The sequence below is a fragment of the Argopecten irradians genome, chromosome 3 (assembly GCF_041381155.1).
Source record: "Argopecten irradians isolate NY chromosome 3, Ai_NY, whole genome shotgun sequence".
Classification (NCBI taxonomy): domain Eukaryota; kingdom Metazoa; phylum Mollusca; class Bivalvia; order Pectinida; family Pectinidae; genus Argopecten; species Argopecten irradians.
Genome location: NC_091136.1, coordinates 35937848 through 35958638, shown reverse-complemented (window position 1 = coordinate 35958638; position 20791 = coordinate 35937848). Strand labels below are relative to the sequence as shown.

The 20791-nt window shown below is 34.9% G+C and overlaps 2 protein-coding genes across 5 annotated transcripts in view; both read right to left on the bottom strand.

Annotated features, from left to right (window-relative positions):
- LOC138318407 (galectin-4-like) overlaps window positions 1–8689 on the bottom strand; it is a 29820-nt gene extending 21131 nt beyond the window's left edge. For all 4 annotated transcript variants that reach the window (XM_069260728.1, XM_069260729.1, XM_069260730.1 and 1 more), the window contains exons 1-8: window positions 8560–8689; window positions 5784–5872; window positions 5188–5395; window positions 4704–4826; window positions 2392–2550; window positions 1863–1951; window positions 1350–1557; window positions 937–1059 (exon numbers count right to left, since the gene is read on the bottom strand). In XM_069260728.1, coding sequence (XP_069116829.1) covers window positions 937–1059; window positions 1350–1557; window positions 1863–1951; window positions 2392–2550; window positions 4704–4826; window positions 5188–5395; window positions 5784–5872; window positions 8560–8595 — 1035 coding nt within the window. In that variant the 5' untranslated portion in view covers window positions 8596–8689. The remainder of the gene's footprint in view (window positions 1–936; window positions 1060–1349; window positions 1558–1862; window positions 1952–2391; window positions 2551–4703; window positions 4827–5187; window positions 5396–5783; window positions 5873–8559) is intronic.
- A 4142-nt stretch (window positions 8690–12831) lies between these two features.
- Window positions 12832–20713, bottom strand: LOC138318406 (leucine-rich repeat protein 1-like). The gene is made up of 5 exons (XM_069260727.1): window positions 20591–20713; window positions 18237–18420; window positions 17733–17831; window positions 16595–17322; window positions 12832–15198 (listed from the first exon to the last, which is right to left on the bottom strand). Exons 2-5 carry the CDS (start codon window positions 18411–18413, stop codon window positions 14943–14945), a joined length of 1260 nt encoding a protein of 419 aa, XP_069116828.1. The 5' UTR covers window positions 18414–18420; window positions 20591–20713; the 3' UTR covers window positions 12832–14942.
- Window positions 20714–20791: the final 78 nt, after the last annotated feature.

Sequence of the window (20791 nt, the reverse complement as noted above, 5' to 3'; positions counted from 1 at the left end):
CACTCTTATGACATTGAGACTAAATACAAGCCCACTCTTATGACATTGAGACTAAATACAAGCCCAAGCCCACTCTTATGACATTGAGACTAAATACAAGCCCACTCTTATGACATTGAGACTAAATACAAGCCCAAGCCCACTCTTATGACATTGAGACTATATACAAGTCCACTCTTATGACATTGAGACTAAATACAAGCCCACTCTTATGACATTGAGACTAAATACAAGCCCACTCTTATGACATTGAGACTAAATACAAGCCCAAGCCCACTCTTATGACATTGAGACTAAATACAAGCCCACTCTTATGACATTGAGACTAAATACAAGCCCACTCTTATGACAGTGAGACTAAATACAAGTCCACTCTTATGACATTGAGACTAAATACAAGCCCAAGCCCACTCTTATGACATTGAGACTAAATACAAGCCCACTCTTATGACATTGAGACTAAATACAAGCCCACTCTTATGACATTGAGACTAAATACAAGCCCAAGCCCACTCTTATGACATTGAGACTACATCAAGCCCACTCTTATGACATTGAGACTAAATACAAGCCCACTCTTATGACAGTGAGACTAAATACAAGCCCACTCTTATGACATTGAGACTAAATACAAGCCCAAGCCCACTCTTATGACATTGAGACTAAATACAAGCCCACCTTTATGACACTGAGACTAAATACAAGCCCACTCTAATGACAGTGAGACTAAATACAAGCCCACTCTATTGACAGTGAGACTAAGGAGAAATAGAAAACAAGCTGAAGATTTAGTAATGATTTAAAGAGGATTATTTTAAAAAGTTCATTATTATATGGTGATGTTAAGGTACAGCATGGTTTGAACTTCACACTATCCAAATGATCAACAAGTAAATTGATCATGATAATTATTATTTTGTAGTTATAAATACAAACCATGTTTGAACTCTCTATCCGTACTCTTTGGAGCATTACCCCTCCAGAAATACTGAGAGTGTTGACTTTGTGGCTTGGGATCCTGTGCTGAAAAACTGTGAATTGTTGGCCATTCACAAATATCTGAAAAAAAACATCATCAAAGATTATCACAATGTGCAACAATAATATTTTGGTTTCACATGCAAAAAGAAAACAGATCTATTCAAAGATAAGGGATATTAAAAAAGTACATAATTTGTTTGCAAACAAAGGCATTAAAAGTAAGAAGATCAGCTTACTAAAATACTTTGGGAAAATACTTAGCCTAAATTGGGCATCTTCTGATGTGAAAATTGTACATACTGCAGGAAATATGAAGGAGACTACTGCAACTCTTACAACTAGAGTTCCATACTCCATGTAAAACTTACTTGGTACTGGTTCACTTCTACCACAATTTTGACTTCAAAGTTTTGTCCTGGATGGAATGGGAAGGCTCCAAATCTCTCTTCATTCTTCCAGGCCCCACCCTGGTGACTGTTACGTACCACACAGCTTTCATTAAAGCGTGGGTTGAAGTGAAGTGCTACCTCCAACTGCGGGTACGGCTGGCGGCCACATTGTAGATTGATCACAAACCTAATAAACAGACAAGCGGGGAGTATATGTGTATGGTTTGTTTTGAAAAACAGTGATGTCAACTTATCGTGTACATTTTCTTATAAACAATAAAGCTGTCTTTTTATGGAACTCTTAGTTAGAGTAATTTTACCATACAATTCAAGTATTTGTCGTTTTAAAACCATTCTTCATAAGCCCTTTCCCTTCCTGTCAGGTACTGAAATTATATCAGGGTTCCAATAAAGACAACAAATAAGGTACCCCCAAGTGCATCAATTTTTTAAGAATGCTGGTGAAGTTGTTATTTTTCCTTCTGTACTTACGTTTCCTGTGAATGAGGAAGTGATCCTTGGATTGTAATAGATTTGCCAACTGCCAACCCTCCTGCAATATCGGCCACATATGGTACCACCTGTCATAACATCCAAATACTTTTAAATTAATTACTGTTAATAATGGTGTTTGCTTTATTTTATGAGTGTAACAGTTATATTGTTAGGACCTATGCTATATAAATGAATTACTGATGTATTTGCTTTATTTTATGAGTGTAACAGTTATATTGGTAGGACCTGTGCTATATAAATGAATTGCTGTTAATAATATAATGACGTTTGCTTTATTTTATGAGTGTAACAGTTATATTGGTAGGACCTGTGCTATATAAATGAATTACTGATGTAATAATGGTGTTTGCTTTCTTTCATGAGCTTTACAGTTATATTGATAAGATCTGTGCTACCATGTTCTCTTTACTGTTGTATCATTTTCTTGGGGAAATTATCTTAAACACCATTGTATGCTGGTTCTAGTTTCCTGTAAGGGAACTTTGTGACCATATATTGGACTGACCGGGTTAATAGTTTCGGTGTAGTTTGAGTGCTGAAACCCTGTGCCAGGTTGTGGGGGATTCTGGAAACCCATGGGAGGCAGCTGTGGCATCATGGGAGGCTGGGGCATCATGGGAGGAGGATTATAGCCAAAGTTCTGTGGCTGACAAGCAGGCATAGCCTATACAAATACAATCAATGTTATTCAATATTATTGCCAAGTTCACTAATTATATTTTTATACTTCATGTTTACAACAGTGTCTTTGATTAGTAGATATGTAACATGGAAATGTCACTAATTACTAAGTAAGTAATATTTATCCCCAAAATAGTGAATCACAGATAGCGAATCACATATTTTCGGTATAACAATTAAAATTAAAACAATTCATATCAACGATGAGAGTGTTACATACAGAGGATATTCCTTGTTTCTTGATAAAACATAATAACAGTTATATTTTATCTCGTGAGGTGGAAACTTTCATATTTTCACGAGTAAAAAATATCAAAATATCCACTTCACGACATGAAATATTATTTGTATTCGTGAGGAAACAAGGAGTATTCAATTTATTACATTTGTTTTCTCGCTTCCATTTACAGAAGACCATCACTACTAGTTTCATCAAAGGTTATTCCACCATTGTATTGTACAGATCTAGAGTTAATTGCCCTTGTGATTATTACATCATATTCTTGTGAGCATAATGTCATATTTCTATAAAAATAATATGATGTCATTTTTGTGCACAAACTAATGACGTAACAATCAAAATGATATTTTCACTGTCAATGCTGTATTCCGATAGGTCAAAAGCAATGATAATACCAAAATTGATATTTTCACTGGAATGAAGTATATCGCTATTATGCACACTGTTAAACCTTATATTTCACAGTGAAAATGTAATACTAAGGTTTATTTACCCACAGATACAATATTTCCCTCGGCCAAACTCTTAGGAAATATTACACCTTCGGGTAAATAAACCTTCTTATTATATGACTGGTGTATTTGCTGTATTTTGACTGGCCGATACGTTTCTCGGAAGTATTCATCAACTGTGATATCAACCCCGAAATCGGCAGTGAAAAGCACGCGAGGTTACTGGACTCAGTCCAGATACCTCTCGCGAGTCCAGTAACCTGTGTCAAAAATAGATCGAGGAAAACTCCCTTTAGATGTGACGTCATAATCACTTTTGACGTTGATTCGTACCCATATATAGCGTAACGGGAGTTTCCTTATTCAATGACGTCGGGATAATCTATTGTGACGCCATTATTATAGTCGGCAACATATATGGCAGAAGGCAGCAAGTTTACTGCGATCAACGATGATCAACTGCAAACTTCAATTTATGTAAAATGTTCATAAATGCCAGATGGGCAGTTGATGCAGCGATAAAATATTCCGGTTCTACCAGTTTAAAACATTAGCAAGAAGCATTTGGATATTTACCATATACTACATGTAATGGATAAACTACTTTTGTGAAGAGAACATTTGCAAATATCATCCTGTTTATTGTAGTAAAGACTTTTTGAAGAACCAGGTTAATATCATGTAAATGTCATATAATAAAACACTTATCGGCCTATTTTCAGGTGGATACGGTGAGTTATCAACCCTCAAAAATGATATAACCCTCAGCCTCTGGCCTCGGAATATATCACTTACTCGGGTTGATAACTCACCGTATCTACCTGAAAATAGGTCGATAATTGTATAATATCACACTACAACCCGGCCATAAATGCAGTTTATAAAGCTGACAACACACAAACTTAGTATAATTTGTAAGTTTATGACTTGCCTTAAAATAGGGAAAACTGGATACCATTTGAACATTACTTGTAAACATGGTTTGGTAGGTTACCATTGGTGATTGAAAGAATTAATTATGCCATACATCAATGTTTTTTAGAAAGAAGACACAAGCAGACAGAATTGGAAAATAGGGATGGAGCTTTGTGCGGGATTTCATTATACAAATATGTAGTTCTATAAGACTTCATAAAAAGGGGAGGGGCTTATTACTAAGAGATGGCTTATTGCAGATAAATTATGGGAAGCTAGCTGCAATTCATTAATCCAAATGACAGTAAAGCTTATTTTAACTGAAAGAAAGATTTGTTTTCGTTTTTTTAAGCATTGTTCAAATTCTAAAAGATGTAAATTTAGATAAACATTACTCTAAGAGAAGGGCTTTGGTTACCGGGGTAGATTTAAAAAAAAAAGATAGATGTGCACACAAAGTAATGAAGCAGCTCCATAATAAGATATTGTATTGTTACAAAGCATTTCCATCCCAGCATCTGTACTCACTGCAGCAGGGCCGTCAAATCTGACACAGAAAATTTGGACCGCTCCACCAATGTTGATAGTGTTGACTCGATGGACAGGAATCCTGTGTTGAAATTCTGTGAAATGTTGGCCATTGACTGCAATCTTATGAAGAAAACAAATCGTGCTCATTTACAGATTGTACAAAACAACTCCAAACTGTCACTGCAGCCAATGTACTTTTTTCACTGTTTGTAACAATTGTCCAATGTATGCTTATATGTGTTTTTTGTGTGTCTTATTTTGAAAGTATGTTTGTTGCTATTTATTTAGTTATGGGTGAACACACAGTCAACTTTAAAGATAAATGAAGTTAGAAATAAGATTTTTCAGCAAAATAAAAAACTTAAAATACCAAATGCTGAAAATGCTATCTACCATATCAGTGAAAAATACTCCTACGTTATAGTGTTCACAGACAAGGTGTGATGGCCATACTGCACACCTGGCCTCAGGTGAATTCTACCTTATATTGGTTGGTTTCCACAGCGATGATAATTTCAAATGGCTGTCCAGGATGAAAGGGGAAGTTTCCATAGGTCTCCTCCTTCTTCCAGCTGCCATTTTCATGACTGTTACGTACCACCGTTCCCTGGTTAAAGCGTGGGTTGAAGTGAAGAGCTACCTCTAACTGTGGATAATTCTGTCTACCACACTGGAGGTTTATCACAAAGCTGCAACACAATCAACAACACACAATTAATCAAAGTTTCGTTCTTACAAAATAAAATTAAGACTATCTCTATTTACAATTTTCAAGATTTACTAGTAATACATGATTGATATCAAATATTTGTTGGTTTTCAAATTTGGCTTAAAACATGTGACCCATCAACCACTAGATTTAGTAATTAATTTTTTTTCTTACATTTATGTTAAAGTCTGTATTTAAAAACAAAAATAACACAAGCACTAGCTATTATATGAATTTTATTTAATAAATAACTCGAAAAGAAAAGCATTAAATATTAACGCTACGTAGATATGATATATTTGAGTAGTCTGATGGGGTACCGGTACGCACATATACCAATTTTTTTGACAGTTAATATAATAGCTTACTGTTCCTGGCTCATTGGGAGAAGTCCCTGGATGAAAACCTGTTTCCCTGGTGACAGGCCCCCTTTGATATCCCCAGTGTAAGGGATTGTCTAAAATAATATAAACCATACATTATTTATGAAAACAGTTACGACCACTTAAATCATCTGCCTTACCAAATTCTTCTTACTAGAGATCTATAGTAGCTACATGTATTACACAAAATGATAGAAAATGACAATGAAACCATAAATAATTGAAGGAAATAACACTCGGCAGTCAGATGGCAGTCCGTGCTTTGAACGCCGTTAATTGGTTCTTCTCAGCCACATTTCTCAGAGTTTGTGCGGTCATCAAGAAGAATTTGTAATATTTCTGTCAAATGACTGATATTCTTTCAGACAAAGAAATTTGATATGATTTTACTACACGGTAATGAGAGACCAGCAAAAGGTCAACTTAAGGTGTCCAGATACCACATCCCCACATTTATCAGTCAGTTACTACCAAGAAGGACCCTTAACTATACTCTAACGCAACGTTAGAAACAGCGTTGACAAAATCAACTTAATGCAAAGCAGAATTTGACTAAAAAACAATTGTACAACACTTGACAAAAATTAACTGCTTTTGAGGTTGCTGTGAATCTACGGTCAAAACTATGTTGCTTAAGTGTATATTGATAAGGCGTTCTTGTATATAGGCCATCATAAAATAAAGATAGCTGACACTTAATTAAAAATAAAGGCATATAAAATAATCCAAAAGATATAGCCCCAAAGCACACCATACCATGTACACAAATTACTCAAATGAGAATCTCAGCTATGGCTTAGCTGAATTTATTCAGAAATGGTTGAATGTTACTCAATCTCTATTAAAATAATTATCTACTGAATAAACTGGATATCCTCATGTATTTGATGACTGTTATAGTACTTAATAGAATCTTTAATTCTCAATATTACATTGGTTACCATCAGGCATTATACAGTGAAACTGAAGGCAGTTTGGGAGTAAAAACAAGAGGCCCATGGGCCTTAAGGGTCATCTGACTATTGGCGCAATACAACACCTCAAAGAATATAGAAGTGGCAAACAATTAAGGCAATACAAAGAACTCTTTTAATAGAAGAAGTTCACATTTGACCTTGAATGAAGATCAAGGTCATTCATTTTAACAAAGTTGGTAGCCCTTCATCCAAGCATGTCACAAGTTCAATATCAGGTCTCTAGGCCACTTAGTTATTCACAAGAAGTCATTTAAATTTTTCAGTTTATTTGTACCCTGTGACCTTGAATGAAAGTCAAAGGTCATTCATATGAACAAACTTGGTAGCCCTTCATCCCAGCATGCCGCACGCCCAATATGAGTACCCTAAGCCTTTTGGTTCTTGAGAAGAAGTTGTTTAAAAAATCTATCCCATTTTAACCCTATGACTTTGAATGACTGTCAAGGTCATTCATTTAAACAAACCTGGTAGCCCTTTATCCCTGCATACTACAGGCCAAATATGAGTACCCTAAGCCTTTCGGTTCTTGACAAGAAGTTGTTTGAATGAAAAACTAAGACATATGCGGACGGCGCACAACGTCGGGTGATGCATGATGATAAATTAGGTCATCCTGACCCTTCAGGACAGATGACCTAAAAATGGCAACAATCAGATGTCTGCAGATTTCTTTGAAGATTACAGAGACGGTGACATATCCAGCTTCGAGGCCACACATTCAGCCACCGTGTGCTGTTCACAAATTTGACTGTTTTGATGTACATCAAAGCACAGGGATCTGAGAATTAGTTACAGATTATATAATCATGGACTCACCAGAGTGCCCTAAGACCATTTTTAGACATTCTAGAGGTCTAGATAAAAAAGCGATGTGGGTAATTAAGCATGATTCATCAATGATTAGTGCCACAATATGAAATTCTGGTGATTGTGACATCATATTTTGATATTTATGTTTTTTGTGACAATCGATGTCACAATCACTGGAACGATGTAAAAGGTAATTTTTATTGTAATTTTACCCACGTCGCTTTGGGACAGATACCCATGTATCAATATATAATACTATTGTTCACTATATTAATTCAGATCAGCCACTTTTTGTCCTATTTAATGATCAATGAACATGCAGCAATATTGGAACTAATTATATATAAGCTATCAGACATTTTGTGGTTAAAATAAAGGAAACAATAACACTGTTGCCAACAGTTTATAAACACATTTTACTAAAATAGTGCATTGAGCTTGACCATGAAGGTACATGTAGGTTAGGTAATCAAACAAACTGAAGTCTGTGTGGCTTATCCTGGACTTAAGCAACGCTATATGCTATACTCAATAATTTACGAAATACTTTCTTTAAAACACACACAATGACTTTGATTACAAGGTTAATTTGTGGTCTTTGTATGTAAATATTTGGCAAACAAGTACATTTTGAATTATGTCATAATTTCTACTTTCGTTTTCGCACAGTTGATATATAACAGATTACCACCAAGATCTGACATAACACAGAGTAACAGGATAATAAAACAAATAGTTTTGGCTCGTCTTTTGTGACATCAGTAATATGCAATCGCTGATGGGTGGCAAAATTGTAGTGAATGCATTAACTGGTGCTCTTATCTACCGGAACTGTATACGTACTATTCGACTTTCAGGCAATATTAGGCCCATGTCGAATACCAACGGGAAACGTTACACAACTATTGAATTAGTAAATTAATCAAATAGCATTGTTGCAACAGGGAGGAAATCAGTAGAAGTGTCCTACTCACTGGACTGTGTATCGTGTCTATTGGTGACAATGCCATGTTTATGGTGATTTGACTTCCTGAAAGTCTGCTCCTCTTTTCCAAGTAATTGTCACGTGACCATTGATGGCAAACCGGCAAACAGCAAAGACCTACTAGCTAATCTTGAGTTCGAATCTCGACAGATGCTGATTTTTTATTATCATTATTATATTGCTCCAAATTTATCTATTTTATGTTTTCGTTTTTAATATTTTTTTTTAAATATGTTTTTAATAGTAGATTTTTTTTATTATTATTTTTGAATATCAAGTTTGTATTAAACAAAATTATCAATGTATGCATCATAAATATTTTACATTTATATCCATCGTTTTTTTTCTGTAACATATTTCCTAATTTCTATTAAAATACTTTGGTACCAATATGATGATCTAAAGAGTAGACTATAATAAATGTCAATTCTGTATAAAAACAAAAATGTGTGGAATGAAAAGAAAACCCCAACCAACCAGATCCCTTGACAAAACTTCCATGTTTAGATTATTTTCTGCATCCTTCTTTCTTTTGCCCCTTTTCAGTATTTGGACTAACAGGTGAAAAACAACCTTCATGAATTGGTGAGAATTCGAAGAAATTGTAATATTTATATTTATAAAGCTAAATTATCACATCAAGAGTTGATAACTTGAATCTATTGCTAATTAACTTGCTTGTGAGCATGTCATGTATGTATAGAAAATACATTGGGAGATACCTTTGTCAGACCAAGACACATTATACAAAAACCATACATGTTTTAAAACCCTTCAGATCTACACAGAAGTCTACCGCTTTTGAGACCGATCTTCCCCCTACCACTTTAATAACCAAATATTGTTTTTTTGTGTGTTTTTTTTTTTATCTCTTACATTTTGATAGTGGGTCAGGGCCATCATGGCCTAATAAACTTAAATGTTCAAGCAATAGAAAATGAACATTATATGTCATGTGTCTCACCCAAAGATTAGTTGATATTTTGTTCCCAAGTAAAAATGATTCTCAACATATGTTGTATATGACAATATTATATTTGTTATCTAAAACTGTCATTCAGATGGCCATATTTTATGGTTTATAGCTTAACATCCTTGATACTCCAGTATCGAGGATGATAGTTTATGCACTTGCATGTCAAAGTTGATTTGATAAGGACCTACTGTGGGCATATGGTTTAATTATAGGTGTTCCGACACAGCCTTTCAGTCACATCTGGGTTTCGAGTTCAAAGTTGGTGGTTTCCCCCTGGTACCCATCTTCCCTGATCCTAACATGCCCTTAAAAATCTTAGGAAGTAATAGGATGGAAAAACAAGCAAACATGTTGATTTGATATTCTAGAACTAGTGATGAAGAGGGCTATAAGTTTAATGGTAAACATTCCATGCTGATGAGGTGTTACCGACTTGTGACCATCAATACACAAAACTTCTGTTAGTTATTAAGGGAATTCAGTTGTCGTTGAGGCTCTAACCTTACATCAGACCATCATTAACCTTTGTTTGTACTTTATATAGTTGAAGCAAACTCACCATAACCAATGCTACCTTTCTTGATCTTTATATAAGGGAAACAACTCTTAGAGTCTTACCATCTTTAATCAATATTTCATACCAGGTAAATTGGTGGCATAAACCACATTAAAGGGTTTGTGACACAAAAACCTTTTCATAAATTTTCTGATAGATTGACCCCATCAATGTTGGCTGACACAATGTTTCACAGCACTCCGCAAAGCTGTTTATCTACTTTAAGAGCAATAAGGGTAAATTGCTGCGGCTGAGAAAACTTTAATGAGCTAGCCGGTCACGTGGTACCAACGTGTCATACGTTTCACCATGCTCTGCTGTCTGCTGTAGATACTGTATATTTACAGAGACTTCTAGTATTTTTTTTTTAAATATCTGCAATGGAAAACAATGACAGTGATATCCCTGCTTTGAATTTTGTTCCGGACATTACCAGTTTGACCCTATGATGAACACTGATAATTTTCTTTCTACGGAGAAGGGGGATAACATCGCCAGATGTTTCAGATGCTGATCAAGAAAACCATGAAGGTAATCAAGAGAATAGGTCGACAAACACAGCATGGTTTGTAATACACCTATTATTTGTTTGATTTATTGGCATTAAATATAGATGTGGATGCCTTTTTTGCATTAAAATCATCCATTGAGAACAATAAATTTCTCCTTTAATTACATTATAAATGTAATAACCTAAATGCATTTGTATGATTGATATCAGTGACTTACATAATTACTACACTATAATTTTACATACCTGCATATTACAAATATACATGTATTTCAATACAAGAGATCCCAGAGGGATCTTGGCGCCCACCAAAGAATGATCTATATCTGACAAAGGAAAGATGGATATTTTCTCTACTTTTTAAACTTTTTCAAACATACTACATATAAAATTTGAGACAGATCGTTTCAGTACCTTTTGAGAAATAGCGGTAACAAACTTCAACTATCAAAATCCAAGATGACTCCTTGGCGGCCATCTTGTTGATCAATCGGTCACAATATGCACAACTAGGGCCCTAGGGGAACCTACATGTGAAATTTGAGAAAGATCCCTTCAGTACTATCTGAGAAATAGCCATAACAAACTTTAACTATCAAAATCCAAGATGGCGGCCTGGCGGCCATCTTGTTCACCAATTGGTCCAAAAATGCAATATGCACAACAAGGGCCCTAGGGGAACCTACATATTAAATTTGAGAAAGATCCCTTCAGCACTTTTTGAGAAATAGGGATATCAAACCTTAACTATCAAAATCCAAGATGGCCGCCTGGCGGCCATCTTGTTTTTCCTATCAGCCTCAAAATCTGTATGGCACAACTAGGGACCAAGGGTAACCTCCATGTGAAGTTTGAACAAAATCCCTTCAGTAGTTCTCAAGAAATATCGATAACAAACTTCAACTGCCAAAATCAAAGATGGCTGCCTGGCGGCCATCTTGTTTTTCCGATCAGCCTCAAAATCTGTATGGCACAACTAGGGACCAAGGGTAACCTTCATGTGAAGTTTGAACAAAATCCCTTCAGTAGTTCTCAAGAAATATCGATAACAAACTTCAACTGCCAAAATCAAAGATGGCTGCCTGGCGGCCATCTTGTTTTTCCGATCAGCCTCAAAATCTGTATGGCACAACTAGGGACCAAGGGTAACCTTCATGTGAAGTTTGAACAAAATCCCTTCAGTAGTTCTCAAGAAATATCGATAACAAACTTCAACTGCCAAAATCAAAGATGGCTGCCTGGCGGCCATCTTGTTTTTCCGATCAGCCTCAAAGTCTGTATGGCACAACTAGGGACCAAGGGTAACCTTCATGTGAAGTTTGAACAAAATCCCTTCAATAGTTCTCAAGAAATATCGATAACAAACTTCAACTGCCCAAATCAAAGATGGCTGCCTGGCGGCCATCTTGTTTTTCCGATCAGCCTCAAAATCTGTATGGCACAAATATGGACCAAGGGGACCCTCCATGTGAAGTTTGAACAAAATCCCTGCAGCAGTTTTTAAAAAATAGTGATAACAAGCATTGTTTACGGACGGACGACGGACCACGGACGCAGGGCGATTTGAATAGCCCACCATCATCAGATGGTGGTGGGCTAAAAATCTCTTTTTTAATCAACATCAATAACGACAATGTGTAATAAACTGTATTACTATGTCAATAAACAATTGAAGAATTCGGTAAATGAGGATTATATTCTTAACAACAGAGGAATGTATAACAATGACATTGGTTAAAGCTAATTACATGGTTCAATTACCAAAAGTCAATTTTTCCATTTTATGTTGTGGATACATATTTAGTTATATTTTTTATTTTCAACAGGTGTTCATGTGGTTTCTGTGATCCTATGGTTACGGAATCGGAATCTACGGTCTGCTGTCTGAATGATATCAATTCTATAGTTTTCAATAAAAAACATCTCCGTAAATTGTTTATATTTTTATTAATTTTACCTATTGATATATTTATTATAAACGAAATGTTACTTTTGTTGCAATACAAGTATTTATATAAATTACATCAATCCTCTTCTCGATATGATGTATTTATATGACTATACAGCCAGATACTATTACTGATATTATGCAATTATCTTAAAGGGACAATTCACTCAGGCTAATTCTTTTACATAACCAAGAAGCAAAATGTAGCATAAATGTATTGTTCTACATTTCTTATGAAACATATAACATAAAATATTGACAAATTCCATGTCATTGTTAAGTATTTTAATTGATACCGTTGAAATTACAAATCGTTGATCAATACGATAAAGCAGGTACATGTATACGCTGTACCCGTACCCGAGCCAAAGTCACGCACGCTAAACAAATGAACTACATAACCACTGAGGAGGTGATAAAATGATTTTTAGGTAAGACAATTCACCTAATAAGGTAAACACACAACTGTCAGAGCGATTTGAGCAGTTCTAGACAAAAGTTGCATTACTTTACGAGCAAGGGACAAGGTTCGGCATACAAGACGCTTGACCACAATGTGTAATGGCGGACAGCGAGCGAGTATGAATATTTCACACACATTTCACCACCATGGGCTTTTCTGGCATATCACAGTAAAACCAACTGATCTAATTTCCATTAGAACTGGTTTGTTTCCAATATATGTACAAATTTTAATGTTCTCTTAGACCGAATTGTCCCTTTAATAATGTGTACTGTACCATTGGTATGAGTATTTAAGTAGCAGGCAATGGTGATGATAAATTGTCCTTAAGTTGTTACAGGCAAACACACATTTAAAACACGCACATTCCATGAATAATGTTTATCAACAAACAGGGCTGAGTAATTATAATATAAATGTACAATAAATACCATTATCAGGTCATAGATAATAGGTCATCTTTTCAAACAAGAATTAAATTGACCCTGAAGTAATTTAATGCCTCCATATATATATAAAACCCCATTCACACAAATGATGATTTTCTGTCAGCTCAACCTTGACACTTATGTAATGCAACCATGTATTTTGAATATTCTTCTTCTTTGGAAAGCGAAAGAACTTGTTTTAAAAAACTTATTTTATTTTAACTTATTTTATTTCTGTGATTGTTATAGCAGCCATAAGCAGCACATTGCACCACACTTAATTTATAATGACAGCCTGTAGTTATTTCATATGAAACACAGGATAAGATAACTGTAAGTTTAGGTGTTTAGCTCTATTCGTGTCTGTCTCATCAGCAGCGGTGAGCCAGTCGGTGAACCAGGGAAGGTGTGCTAGCTGACAGCCTCGTTATCGCAATACATTTTTGCATATCAGTCAGCTGCCCAGATGGCCCTATGTCTAGACTGGTATCTCAGTGTGTGTATTTGCCATTCCCATGGAATGGGGTATTTCGGTGAACTTAAAGGGGACCCAATCTATAGACAACTTCTCTTTTTGTGTCACAAACCCTTTAATAAAAATATAAATTCTGCATTTGAAGGTCATCCTAAACGATCTTTCAGTTCACCATACTGCAAATGGCTTTTGTCCCTTGTTTCAAATTTGTTTAAGATTTTGTCACTATGCTTAATCTTGAAAAGGTTTGTAGTCATGAGTGATGACATTGTGGTTAGGCAATTTATGCTACCGTATTCGACCCAATAAGCGCTCAGGGCGTTTAAAAAATTGAAAACAATTGAAAAGGTGCTAATCAGACGAAATTAATGCAAATCTATACAGTTTTGTGTAGTTTTGGTCTTTATTTATGCCTGCATGGGCATTTGAAATCTAGCCCTCAAAAAAGGGGAGGGGTGCGTATAGGGACATGGGCCTTATTGGGTCGAATACGGTAACCTATGTTTCTATACTCATTATGGTGATTTCATGAATTCCCCATTATGCTAACCTATTCAAAATAGCATTTGTGCTAAAACGTGATTCCTCTAAATTACATATATTTTAACATTATTTCCTATTTACACCTGACATCAAAAAACAACATAATGGAATTTTTTGCAGAATTTTTAATTTATCTAAAAACTTATGTTGATAGAAAATTGAAAAAAATCTTAGCATTAAAATGTTACGAAAAATCAAGAAATCCATCACAAGTAGGCATACGTGCATAATAATATTGTTGAAATTTAGCACTTCATGGGAATGGTTTGGGCAGCATACTTTCTAATTTATAATTTACAATCAATTATAAAAATAGCACCACTGTATTAATAAATCTAATATATTATCTTTAGAAATATGAAAATATAACATCCTTAAATAGTTTCAATACTTTATATAAAACAGATCATGTGGCACACGTAATGTATATATATCAGTCCACATAGATCGAGGCAAGAGGAACATATCAGGTTTATTTTTTCCAGTAGGCATAAGGATTTTTCTGGAATCTTGTAAGACATTTAGGGGAGCACAGAAATGACATCATTGGCACTTCAGTCCTGCCTAGCTGGTCTACAGCAGAAACAGTGTGAGCTATCCTAGATAAGGACAGATTTGTCGTAAAATTCACAGAACAACGAAAGCAGTACCCGCCACACCAGCACAGACGTGCAGAGTCTAAATACCGACACAAGTGGGTGTGCAAGTCCTCTTCTGTGTACCGTACTCTGAAAATACAAATTAAAAGATAAACTGATATGATATATTGACAATAACTTCTGACAAATGTGTTCTCTTTCATAATAATGATTTTTTTTTCTTTGTTTGTATCTGTTTGTACTGTATATGAACTATGAAGAACTAAAACACTGTCTTGAAGTAGTGAGAATTTTTTTCGGTAGGAGATGACGGCCTTCACATGTACATTTTCAACAGTTATATCTATGGCAAATAGGTTTATTTATTATTAGTGCAATGTCTAGACACAAACACATAATTGTATAACTGTTATTAAATCCATGGAAAGATTTGATAGCAACTTTTTCACTCCTAAACACTTGCAATGAAGTGTTCACACTTTATTAGTGAGAACTCAAGATAATAAAAATGTATTGGATTTCCTTGAATGAAAAGGGTAAATCAGTGAAAACCATTAAGGACTGTTCCAGTAAAACATATATGGTAGAGGGGGAAGGCACCGATAGAAGCGATTTTCAATTTTGTTGACCCACACACATATCTATTTTATTGTGTGAACGAGACCATAGCATAGAAGCGATTTAATTTTTTATTTCACTCCGATTTGTTTTTGGATTTACCTATTTTGATTTCTAGCATCACCGTAGAGTCCTAGGACAAAATTGCACTGTATATTGCGCAGTGAACTATATATTGTTTGATATGTTGCATATACTACTAAATTTGTATAAGGGTACAATCCTCGTAGAACCAGCGTAAAATCTACTAAAAATACTGAAGTGTTTCACAAGCATAATGCAAGAGTAGACATCTGAACATTCACACTTAAGCTTGTGAACTGACACTTTTTCCTCGACTTAATACCAGTGAATTTCTGTTATTTTGCCAAAACTAATCTATTGTTTCTCTGTACCATTGTCAAGTTTGAATGAATATAACATGTTTTAGATAAATATTCTATCATTATTATATCAAAACAACCAGAAAATAATTTTTTTTTTTTTTTTTATTGAAGATGAACAACTCATTAAATATTGTCAGAAATTAACATTTTTCTCAATATTTATTTTTGTAGTCAGGATGACTGAGAGCAACATTATAAAACACAAATTCAGATAGACCCACCCACGGAAGTGATTTTATTGAAAAGCCACCCTGCCACAGAAGTGATTTTATTTTGAACCCACCACAGCACACACTATTTTTTAAAGTGCCTTCCCTGGGTGCCATACCACGGTATATGTTTTGCTGGAACAGCCCTAACTAACTATGACAATACTAAATACATCAATGTATTTATTTTCATATTAGCACAACATGTGGAATTTGAAAGGTCAAGAATGCTTTTGTGTACAAATATCTCTATTAATATGTACTTCTGTGTTATAGAAAAGATATCAAAAACATAAATATAAATACGTGTACCTGTGTTTTCTAATAGATCTGGCACAACATTCCATCAGAGTAATGTCAGGGAACCGGTCAGGTAAATTGTTTTGAATATCCTGCTGGAATGGATTTCCATACAGGTCAATTGTTTCTAGAGCAAGCTGGGTCATACTAGCCGGCAGAGTTTCAATCTGATTTCCTGTTGCTGAGAAAAACTTGAGACATTTCAGTCGACCAATTGTTGGAGGAAGGCACTTCAGCTGATTGTTATCAATTTTCAAAGTCACCAAACAATTCAGTTCACAAATTTGAAGAGGAAGAATTTCCAGTTGGTTGTTTCCAATGTCAAGAAAGCGAAGATTATTCTGTAATGTGGATTGCATACAGAATTTTGGGGATATTGCTTTTAAATTATTTTGCGCCAAGGTAAGAGAGCTAAGATTTGGAACATTACTGAATTCTTCAGGTAGAATTTCTAAAACATTATCACTCAAGTTCAACTCAGTTAGTTGATATAACTTTAATATTCGAGAATCCACTTTTTTCAGCCGACACTGAGATACTTGTAGAAACTCTAAGCGAGATGGGAAGTTTGTTGTTAGAGGATACTCCTTTCTAGAATTGATGATAAGTCTTGTTTTAGGTTTTTCAACATTTTTGCTGGAAGCTGGAGCAAGACGTGATAGAGTTACATTGTCCAAACTCTTTCCTTGAGCTCCAATTTTAAGCACTGAAAGGAAATTTTTCAGCTGTAAGCTATCTGCCTGAAAGAAAAAAAATACATTTTACATGACCCTATATATAGCTTAATATGTATAAAGTATTTGAAAATACAGTAAGGTTGAAACCTCAGTGCCGGTAATTAAATTTCTAAGTCTTTAACTCAATTACAATTTATTACCGAAAGTTTTTGATGACTGTTAAACCAAATCTTATTCAACAGATCAGTAATTATATTATAGGCACTAACCTATATAAATTAATGTCAACATGGTTTTTCCTATAATCACATATTTACATAATATATATATACATTGTATGTTCATTATGTCATAAGTTTAGGAAGAGGAATTGAACTCTGACCACAGAGGCACAATTGCAAGAGCTTCATGATCAGGCGACACTATAAATGCTATAATGTTATTTACAATAATTATTACTACATGTACATTACTTTGCTGATAGTGATGTCTTGGGGTGGCTCTTTGACACGAATAGTAGCTTTTCCTTCGCTGATAAATCGTGCAAAAACCTGCTCTATATTGTCTTTGATCTGAAAAAATAAGTGTGCAAGTTTTAATAATTGACAAAACATAAAACTTACAATTCTCTGAAAAAAAAGGATGCAGTGTATATTAATACCAAAGGGACAAAGCAAAAATGTGTCTCTAGTGTCCTTTATACAGAGGTAAATTATACAGCAAAATTACACTACATGGATAAGTCAGTCCTGTAACAAGTACATAACACATAAGTATCCTTTATAGCAGGTTTGACTTTATTTATACCAGATTACCAGGTATGGATATACACGGAGTTGTTTAAATTTTGAATTTATTCCTTTAACAAATTCAATTATACATTTCTAAACACTCACACAAATTTTTGGTTTTTAAAATCAACACAATAAATAATCAACAAAAAAGTCATTATCAAGCAAATTAAGAATATTCTGTACCATAAACTTGGCACCATTACGATCTTTTGCTGTACACATCATCAGGAAAAGATTTCCATCTTCTGATCCTGGCTTCTTTCCTATTGACAATTGGGTGTGGGCTGCTTTGCTTTTGTTTTTAATATTCATTGTTGGCAGCATTCGGTTAAGAACCTCAACATTACAAGCTAGCCTCATGCTGAAACTGAAATAATAATGTATGTGGCTGTTCATAACAATTCTAAAGACTACGGTACCTACATTGACAAAATTGATGCAACTGTATTGACTACATATATAATTACAATGTCCTATACATACCAAACAACTCAATTTGTTGACTTCAATTACAATAGGAAAACAAATTATCACTTCATTGCCTTGATATAAAAAACGGTAATATTCATGCATTTGCAGTTGGTTTTATCTTTTTGCTAACTTTTTGTTTTCAGTCAATTAACAAATGCAAACATTTAATTTTAAGTCAATAAGTCAAAGATGTGCATAGTTTTGGGGGTGGATGAAGCCATCAAATACAGTCAAGTATCGGGATGTAGTTTTGTATATACATACTAACTCATGATCAAGTGATGAGTATATATATACCTACGACTATATAGACAACAGCAAAGTTTTAAACTTGCAACCCATATACACATGACAGACATCAGTAATCATGTTGTGATCTTAAATGGCAAATTCTAAATACATACTAACAAAAAGCATATTACTTATCAACTTCATATAGTCAAATTTGTATGGAATGCAATTAGCTATTTATCATATGGATATCATGCAGTCACACCATGTATTGTATTAAATATATAATGAAACCACAGCTTTGCTATGCTACATGTAGTATTATTTAGTGATGTTACTATTTTATTAATTAACAGATAAATTTATAAAATTGTGCTCATGGTGCTGGTATAGAGAGTAAAGCCTTAAGCATGTGTAAAAGGGACAGGTCAGTGTAATTTGTACATAATCCTGTTGATAAGGTCTCCGTCAAGAACCCTCTGTCACACAGCTGATAGCTATACAAAACTGGCAAAAAATATTTTAGGAGATAACAATGTTTGCAGGCAAAACCAACAGCTGAAACTTTAGGGGGATATTTTTCATTGTTTATAAGGATCATTTGAACACTATGTAACCACTTTTCATTTAAATAAATAAAGCAATAATTAAATTTATGATTAACTTGATTATACCTCATCAAAACTATTTCAATATGTATAAATGATTGTTACAAACAACCAAGTTTATGTAACCCTGGTCAATACTAGCCTCAATATATCGCTCGGCTAGAGAGAACTTCTCTTTAGCTCGATCGGTTGAGCGTCAGACTAGTAAACCAGAGGTCCCGAGTTCGATCCCTGGCAGAGGCAGGTATTAAATTTATTGTAAATCCTGCACCCTGTTACATTGGCGCCCATGTAGGGACTCGGGAATGATACTTCACGATACCTGTGAAGGAATCGTTGTGACCCATGGAAACTCGAGGACGAGTTGATTCCTGGAGGGGGAGTATGTAACCCTGGTCAATACTAGCCGCAATATATCGCTCGGCTAGAGAGAACTTCTCTTTAGCTCGATCGGTTGAGCGTCAGACTAGTAATCCAGAGGTCCCGAGTTCGATCCCTGGCAGAGGTAGGTATTAAATTTATTGTAAATCCTGCACCCTGTTACATTTAATTGCAACTGAAGAGGAGAAAATGAAACGGCCAGACCAGGGACCTCCAGACACTTGCAGAATGCTCTACCGCTGATCTACCTGATCAGCGATGATAATCGACCCAGTCCAATCCTGCTACACCATCTTCATGTGCCGGTTTTGAGCAAAAGCATTTTCTTTCGTCAATTTTGTATATAAACTACTGTAGCTATAATAGCGATAAATGGTCCGACGGCCAACGCTATAGAAAATCTTGCCAGTCTATGGAAAATATTATCATGTTGGCCCTATTAGCTTTATCAGAAACATATAGGATAATATCCAATTAATTTAGTCAAAAGCACCATACTACAGTAACGTTAACTATAATAGAAATCTACTGTTGGTTAAAAATTTCGTGCCAGGTCCCTGTGGTCAAAAGCAGAGCACTCCAGTTGGAATTATGCCTGTTCTAGAAAAAATACTACTACATTAATTGCGGAACAGGAAGGAACGCCGGAAAAAGACTCTTCATCAGCAGGCAACGATAAATACTGCGATTAACAACCCCAAATAAAAACACTTTTCACCTGTTCCTATCGAAGTCACAAGTCCCCGTGTCAAGTTGTAAACACTAAGAAAAATGTTTAACAAACCAAATGAAATAGACTAAAAATGTTAACTACGGTGTATGCATGCTTTATAGACATAATCTTACCAATCAGCTGTTTCTAAATACAAAATACCAGCGTGTTATTTAGATTTGAATGCCTTTCGTGATCTCCAGCCACAACTTAAAATTTCCGCCAAATGATGATCGATGCAGTTATCCCTACTTCCGGTATATTCATGCGCTTATAAGAAAACATACAATTCTATTTTCAGTCTTAAGAGTGTGAATATTGCTAAAATGTAAGTA